Source organism: Phacochoerus africanus, chromosome 8 (genome assembly GCF_016906955.1).
Source record: "Phacochoerus africanus isolate WHEZ1 chromosome 8, ROS_Pafr_v1, whole genome shotgun sequence".
Classification (NCBI taxonomy): Eukaryota; Metazoa; Chordata; class Mammalia; order Artiodactyla; family Suidae; genus Phacochoerus; species Phacochoerus africanus.
In genome coordinates this window covers 63,071,576-63,079,479 of record NC_062551.1, presented here as the reverse complement: position 1 = coordinate 63,079,479, position 7,904 = coordinate 63,071,576, and the positions used below count along the sequence as shown (strand labels likewise).

Sequence of the window (7,904 nt, the reverse complement as noted above, 5' to 3'; positions counted from 1 at the left end):
GTGAGTGGACCACTGGCCGGCAGCTGAGAGGGATGGGCCACCTTAAATTGGCGTCAATGAACCACTCGGGGCTTCCTTTTGCCGCCCCAGGGTTCACCTGTTCCTAAGCTCGGGTGAAGCCTCTCTGCCAGAACTGCTTCCCTGTGCTGGGGTGAGGCTGGCCGGGTGGAGAGCCCTTAGCAAGGACTGGGACCCCGCCCCCTGCCATTGCTCCTCCTGGGGTCCGGGGCCCAAGGCGCTGCTGGGCAGGATCCCCACCCTAGGACGTTATCCTTGGGAGGATGCAGATGGCACACCCCAGGGGCCCAGATGTCAGGACTGAGGTGGGAAGAGGGTGGCTGCCCCTTAGGGAGGCTTTTCTGTAAAGCATCCAGACCTCGTGGGGGCTACGGAGGTCACAGTGACCACAGGCCCCAGGCCCCAGGCCCCACGGCACCCGGCTCCCAGCTCCCAGAGGAAGTTACACGTGGGTACAGAGTGCAGGCTGGAGTCACCCTGAGGAGGTGGGGTCCTGAGAGTTGATGGCCCTGAGAGAGGCTGGTGAGCCAGGGGACATTTACCAATTGGTGGTGGGCTTCATTATGGCATTTCAGCCAGAGCTGGCCGGGGCAGCAACCATCAGGGCAGGGCGGAGAGCCTGTCCCTGCCCCGGATCCGCTACCAGCCGTGGGCACCTGTCCTTAGACACCTGCTGCATCTGGCCTAAGGTTTGCAGCCATGGGGGTCCCCTGGGGGCATCTGTGTGGCCCTGGGCCTTGGTGCTGAAGGAGCCACCTTAGCATAGCCAGGGCCTCTGGGAGGCTCCTTGAGGTTTTGTCCTTTGTTCTGGGAACACCTGCCTCCATGGCCAAAAGTCTCGAGGGGCTGTGGGGTTCCCACGGGGTTCCTGTGGGCCTAAGATGACCTTTGGTCTTCCCGGGGTACCCCAGAACCACCTCTTCTCTAATGTTTGCCCCTACACACAGCCCCCAGCCTCAGCTCTGCCCCACCCCCAGCAGCAAAACTCAGCTCTGAATTTGACCCTGCAGCCCTCTGGCTCCCACTCGACGTGCTTTCCATGACCATCCAGCCGTGTGGCCCGGCCCGTGGGCCTCAGTCACCCCAGCCTCCCCTCTGCCGAAGGACACCCCTGGGCCTGGGTGCACCTGTCTCAGGCTCCCAAATAGTGGGGGGTGGAATCTGATGGACATCTGGGCCAAAAAGTGTGAGGGGGTGCACCTGAGGTGGGGGTGGGGCCGCTGGAAGTGGCAGGGCGTCTGTGCTGGGACCCGGCACAAGCCCCTCCCTAGTTTTTCTCCATCCTGAGCCTGTTACCTGGACCTCTGTAAGCCAAGATGGAGCTCCTGCTGTGGCGCAGTGGGATCGGCAATGTCTTGGGAGCTCTGGGATGCAGGTTCAATCCCTGGCCCAGCATAGAGGGTTAAGGATCTGGCATCGCCACAGCTGCGGCATGAGTCACAACTGCAGCTTGGATTTGATCCCTGGCCCCGGAACTCCCTGTGCTGCGGGGTGGCCAAAAAAAAAAAAAGGAAAGCCAAGATAAGGCCAGTTTGTGGGCTTCAGGCCAGACCAGGTTGGGAGGGAACTGGTCCCCACCCAGCCCTCTGCCATGTCGGCCACTGTAGGGACCCAGACATCCCACAAGGTGAGCCTGGGGGGGGCGGGGGTGGGCAGCGGGCACAGCTGCAGCTCGTTTGTCCACTCATCCACTCACTCGGTGCTGGAGAAGCCCTACAAGCCAGCAGGGGCGAGGGGTCTGCAAGGGGAGCGCCCGCCGTGGTGCCGGGCGGGGGCGCCTGGCTCTCACTGCTGGGTGTGGGATAGGACTAGAGGTGTCGCTTTGTGGCCAGAGGGCAACCCAGGGCTGTCAGGAGCCCAGAGTGCAAGGGTGGGCGGAAGCTGGCCCCAAGGGCAACCCCCACCCAGAATGCTTCAGCCCCACCCGTGCCCAGGCACTGGCCTTGGGGGACATCTGACTTCACGCCCATGTTGTGCCCCCTCCCCAAACACCTTTCCACACGTCTCCTGCAGGGCTCTGGGATTCAAAGCCAGTTCAGTCCCCAGTCCTGGGGGTGGGGGGACCACGGCCAGGGTGGGCCTTGAGGCTGCGGTCCTCTCCTCTGCTTGTCCGGCCAAGGACAACTTATATGTCCAGTGCAGGACTCCCGGGTGTCCTCAGAGTGCAGGCCCCCACATCCAAGAGCCATGACAGGATGGGGTGGTTGCCGAGGGCTTTGTTCTCTGCCAAGTCCAGTGAGTCTTAGTTCTGGGGTCACGCGCCAGCAGCCATGCTCCCCTCACTCACGGGCACACTCCTGCCTGCGCGGACACGTGCTCACACCTGAGTTAAGCTGGTGAACACGCTTACCCACTCACGGAGCCCACGTGGCACATGGCACAGCTGCTCCTTCCCTTGTCAAGAGACTGAGCGGGTGTGTGCCTGGCGACCAAGTGTGCCAGCCGGATGCTGTGCACTGAGACTGGCCACCACCCCAGATGGCACATCCCTCAGGTATTCGTGTCCTTTTGCCTCTGGGCACTGACTGTCCACTGAGGAGCTCAGAGTGACCTCAGAGCTCGGATATTCCCAGAAACCCTTGGGAAGTTGTTCTCAGAGGACTGAGGACACTTCCTGGAGGCAGCATGTGACCCCGAGTCACCGTGCCCATGGGAACCAGAGCCCCATCATGCATGGCCCTGCCCAGCCCTCACAGTGGCTCCATGCTCTGTGCCCCCACCCTTCCCGTCTCCGTCCCGCCTCTGAGCCCCACCCCCGAGCCCTCAGCTCTCATTCCCTTGTCAAGCTCGTCACTGAGGCGCCTCCCTGCCCGGGTAGCACCTGGGAGCCCTGGCCCCTGCCTGAGCACAGGTGCCCCTCTGCCTCCTTTTGAGCGTAGGCCTGGCTGCCTCTCCCATCTCGCTGTGGCCACTCCTCCTGGAGTCCGGTGGCCAGGCAGTCTGCTCTGGGCAGCCACCACCTAACACGGCAGTAGGGTCTTCCACTTGCTGGCCTCTGACTTCTCTTGGCCCTCAGTGCTCCTAGTGATGTTAGGGCTGTGGACAACCTGCTGAGGTGGTCAGTGGGCACCTACCAAGTGGGCGGGATGAGGTGGGCCAACCCCCACCAGGGTGGCCTCCTGCTCCAAGCCTCACCAAGCCCAATGTCCCCACCCCCCAGCTCATGACTGAGGTCCCATCTCAGGTCCTGGGCCCCTGCCCAGGAGTCGGGGGGCCGCCAGCCCAAGTCTGGCTCAGGTGTGCATGGAGGCACTGTGCACAGCCGGGAGGCAGGGAAGCCACAGTGTGTGGGGGAGCCTGTTGTAACTGTGGGGGCTTGGAGTGTCAGGTGTCAGATGGGGAGTGGCTGGGACTTCTCAGGAGCAGTGAGGCTATGGGCAGTCACAGTCTGTGCCATTGGCTAGAACCCAGGCCCCTCCAGCACAGCCCCCTCATGCTCCATCCTTGTCCCCAGCCTCAGCCCTCAGGCTCTTCGCCAGCCCCCAGCCAGACCTCTGCACGGGCTAGTCCTGTGGTCTGCCAGAGACCCCAGGAAGAGTTCCGGATCCCCTGGCTGGGTGGGCACATCCTAGGAGCCCCTGCCCTACTTGTGTAAGGACGTTCTTATGGCCAGTCTGGTCCCTGACTTGTCCTCAGCCCTCAAGGGCGATCCCAGCCCTGACCTTTCACTCCCTCCCTGGACCCAGATCAGGGAACTCCCTCCTGGCCCCCAAGGGCTGCAGGTGGGGAGGGGTGGGCAGGGCAACAGCAGCCCGGTTTGGGGGGGCCGTGCTTGTGAGTAGCTGGCCACATGGTTGAGGTTGGGGTTCCTCTGGGGGAGGGCATCAGTGAGGCCATAGGTGGACGGGGGTGACAAACTGAGCTGAGCTTGTGAAGGGGGCTCCCTGCAGGCACCCTCTGGGAGGACCACCCAGGAGCTCACGTACCACCAATGTGAACAGGGCTGGGGAGCAAATCTGTCTTTGGAGGGGAGGCTCCAGTGTTGCAGCGGCCACAGAAGAGGGAGGGGCAGGGGTCCAGTCCCCGCCTCAAACCTGCCCAGAGTGACCCCAATGCCACCCCATACTCTGACCTCTCACTTCTGACTGCCCGCCCTCGGCTGCTCAGCCTGCCAGGGAGAGGACAGGCGGCCAGCCAATCCCAGACGCCCCAGGCCGCACCCCTGGCCAGCGAGATCCAGGCGAGCGTATAAATACACCTGCCAGGAGCCCACACCCAGAGAATCCAGCTGCCCTGGAACAGCGCTCGACACCCGGAGGAGCTCACACATCCCCCTGTGCCCCACCTGCCTGGCACAGCTGCTGGTGGCTGGCCCTGGAGAGGAACACCTGCCAGGTAGAGCATAGGCTGGCCTGCCCCGGGGGAGAAGGAGCCAGTACCACTGGGACGAGAGAGCACACAGCTCTAGCCTGGCTGTGCCAGCCGAGAGGTCATGCCTAGGTCCCACTGACCTCAGCTACCAGGTAAGCCCAGCTCAGCTGGCCCTCACCTCTCACCTGCATAGCTCAGGGTGGGGCAAGTCCTTGGGCGGGTGGGGCCTAGTGCCAAGGAACCGGTTACACGGGGTGCGCTGGCTGGGGGACGACAGCCTGCAGTCCCCCGGATGCTGCTGAGGCTGCTGCCTAGCCTGCGGCGACTGCTGTCACCAAAACCTAGCGCTATCTCATGCCCAGATGCCAGAGGCCCCCGTGACATCACACAGTGTTGTCACCGTCAGGAGACACCTGAGCCTTCGTGGCATGTCACTGCGAAGTCATTGCACCAGCCCACCTGGATGGACCAAGTCAGGCTCGGGTCATTGTTGGGGGCCCTCCTGGGCTCCATCGGGAAGGTGATGGGCGAGTCACCCCCTCTCGGACCCCTATGGCCGCCTGGGGTGGAGACCTGGGCTCCGTGGAGGGGCAGCAGGCAGGTCACCTGAGCCTCCCCAGGAAGATAGAGGCAGGGACTCCTGTGAGAGGGAACAGGTCAGGTGGGGACATCCCACTGCCTCCTGGCTGGTAGCTGTGGCCGAAGGGACTCTTCAGGTGCTGGGCCGGCCTGGAGAGGACGGCAGGGCCTGTCCGCCTCCTGCTCCCTGGGCTGCAGGCTGAGGAGCATTTCAGGGCCGTTGTCACCTGCCAGACAAGCTGGCCCTGCAGGTTTGGGCCGTGGCTGGGAGACAAACCCACTTCTCGGGCCACAGCCACCGCCCTTGCTCAGGCCCTTCCCACCTCCTGCAGCCCGACCAGCTCAGGCCAGCTCCCAGATCCTGACTCCCAACTTGCACACCACCTAGCCCGGCCCTCACCCTCACACAACTGACTGAAATCTGAGTGTGCCCCAACCAATCAGCTGCCCACACTGGGATCCCTGGTAGACCCACTTCGCCTGACCTGGAGCCACACCCCGCAAGAGCCTAGGTCCCTCTGAGCTGCGTCTTCCGTGCGGCGGCTGTGGCGGATCACGTGAGCAGGGCCCAGCCTGGCAGAGCCCAGGTGTAAACGGTACTGCTGTGGGCCGTTGTCATCATCACCATTGTTTCTGACCAGTGGCACAGCCAGGTAGGACAGGGCTGTGGGAGGGTCTGATGAGCAGTGGGCCCCACGGGCTCCATCCTCAAATCTGCCCTGGTGTGCCCCCCCCCAGGGTTCCCCCCCTTGATTCGGCGTGTGAGGAGGGAGGGAGGGCAGGGTTACAACTTGGGCAGAAAGACCTTGAGCCAGGGACAGGTGGGACTTCGCGGAGAGGCCCACAGATGGGCAGTGTCCTTCCTGGGATCTTTGGGGGCTGGCGCAATAGGTGGGGACAGGGAGAGAGCAACAGGCTGAACTTGTAGGAAACGGGCAGGCAAGGTCACTCACGGTCACCTCTGTCCCACAGCCCAGAACATGTCAGGCCCACGGGTGTGGCACCCGGTCATGCCGCCTTCCAGCAGGAGCAGCCCCACAGCCACAGTGCCCAGGTCCCCCAGCTCGGCGAGCAGCCCCAGGTCCCCGGGCACCCCTGGCTCAGAGAAGGTGGCCTCCCCTCTGGAGTGCTCCATCTGCTTCTCGGGCTACGACAACACCTTCAAGACACCCAAGGAGCTCTCCTGTACTCACGTCTTCTGCCTGGAGTGCCTGGCACGACTGGCGGCCGCCCAGCCCTCAGGCCGGCCGGGTGGCGAGGCGATGCCCTGCCCTTTCTGCCGGCAGCCCACGGCTGTGCCTGCTGCTGGGGCCCCTGCTCTGCGCACCAGCCGCCAGCTGCAGGCCAGGATGCCGGCGCACCTGCGGCGGGAGGAGCCTGTGTGGCTGGAGGGCACCAAGCTATGCTGCCGCCCGCAGCCCTCCGCACCCGGCCTGGCAGCGCCTGGCTTCATCAGCGTAGATGTGGGCCTGAGCAAGCCCGCTGAGCCCCCTGTGCCTACACCTACCCTGGGCGCTGCCCGCCACCGGGGCCGCCTGGCGCGCTGCTGGGCGCGCTGCGGGGACTGGAGACGGGTGGCGCTCATTACAGCCTTGCTGCTTGTGCTCTTCTGCGTGGTGCTGTGGCCCGTGCAGTGTGCTCTCAAGACGGGGAGCCTCCGCTGCCTGTCCCGGCCCCCTGCCACCACCACTGCTACCACGACCTACTCATTTGGGTCCCTGGCTGACAACTAGGGTCACCAGCTCCACGTGTGGATGCCCAGCCCACCACTGGGGTCACAGGTGTAGCAGGTGTCTGGGGTCCTGCCCGGGATTCTGGAGGAGCCCCAGCATCTCCCTACCCCACGGGGCTCACTTGCCTCCCTCTCTGGGGCTGGGTCGTATGGGATGGACAAAAAGGTCCCCTGAGCTCCCGAGAATCACAGGTTCCTATGGGTCCTAAGACCCGTCCCCACCTCCCATCATGGAGATGGGGAAACGGAGGCCCAGGAGAGACGGCTTGGTGAGGCCCCTCCCTGTACACACTGTGAATGGCCGGCAGGACCAGCCCCTTGCTGAAAACGGAGGAGGCTCTCCATCTCCATTTTTTCTTCACATTTCACCACAGCTCCTTCCCTTGCCCAGGTGGGGCTGGCCCCTTCCCTTGGGTGATCAGGGAACAGAGGGCAGGGGTAGGGTGCCCAGGCCCCTGGTGCGCATCCCACCCTCCTGAATTGTACAGTGTTAAATAAATTATTTTGTACCCACTTTAGGAAGGTGCCCTCACTCTGTGTGTCCTCCTTCCTGCACCATTAAGCCCCTCCCTCCAGAAAGGCCCTCCGTCTGCCTTTGTCGCAAAGACCCTCCATCCAAAGGACACCCCCACTGGATTGGACTCCCAGCAGCCCCGGGTTTTAGAGGATCCAACACCTGTCCCCTCTGGGCTGTGGATGGGCTGTCCCCCAGGGCCATGAGGTGCCCCCTGGGAGAGGGGAAGGGCCCAGAGCACTGGGTAGGCAGGACCGGTGATGGGCCTTGGCCTGGTCCACAGCCCTCCTCCTCATCCCCCACCGTGGTCACACAGGCTGCATCCCCCAGAAGTCATGGCCCCACAGCCCTGCCAGGAGCCCTGACTGGGGGCCCACGGGATCCCCAAATCCCAGGGGAACTGAGGCCTCAGGGTGCACAGAAGTGGAGGTGGTGACAACTAGCACGTTCTGAAGATCCACAGGCCTCGGGTCCCTCCAGCAGACTCTCCCTGGGCCACACCTGGCTGGCGAAGCGAGTGTGGCGAGGGATTGGCAGGAGTCCTGCCAATATCATCCACCCCATCCCCGCCCAGTTCTGCTCTGGGCCCCAGGAATCCTGCACCACCAGATTGGTCCTGGCTGGTATGGGACTCAGCATCCTCATCCCTCACCCCAAAGCCCAGGACTTCCTGCTCCAACCAGCTGGGCCTCTGGCCCAGGAAGACCCTGGGGAAGCTGGGGCCCGTTATGGGGCCCCATGTGCTCCCTT

General features: G+C 63.8%; 1 protein-coding gene across 3 annotated transcripts; it reads left to right on the top strand.

Annotated features, from left to right (window-relative positions):
- Positions 1–3,763: 3,763 nt before the first annotated feature.
- Positions 3,764–7,158, top strand: RNF223 (ring finger protein 223). Of its 3 annotated transcripts, none has more exons than XM_047792408.1 (3): positions 3,764–4,481; positions 5,353–5,561; positions 5,881–7,158. In XM_047792408.1, exon 3 carries the CDS (start codon positions 5,889–5,891, stop codon positions 6,639–6,641), a length of 753 nt encoding a protein of 250 aa, XP_047648364.1. In that variant the 5' UTR covers positions 3,764–4,481; positions 5,353–5,561; positions 5,881–5,888; the 3' UTR covers positions 6,642–7,158. The 3 variants fall into 3 exon arrangements, with proteins under 3 accessions (XP_047648364.1, XP_047648363.1, XP_047648362.1); XM_047792407.1 differs by having other exon boundaries at positions 5,241–5,561; XM_047792406.1 differs by having other exon boundaries at positions 3,764–5,561.
- Positions 7,159–7,904: the final 746 nt, after the last annotated feature.

What these genes read in the sequence shown, in the direction of transcription:
- RNF223 (XM_047792408.1), top strand. Translation starts at nt 5,889, where the DNA reads ATGTCAGGCCCACGGGTGTGGCACCCGGTCATGCCGCCTTCCAGCAGG.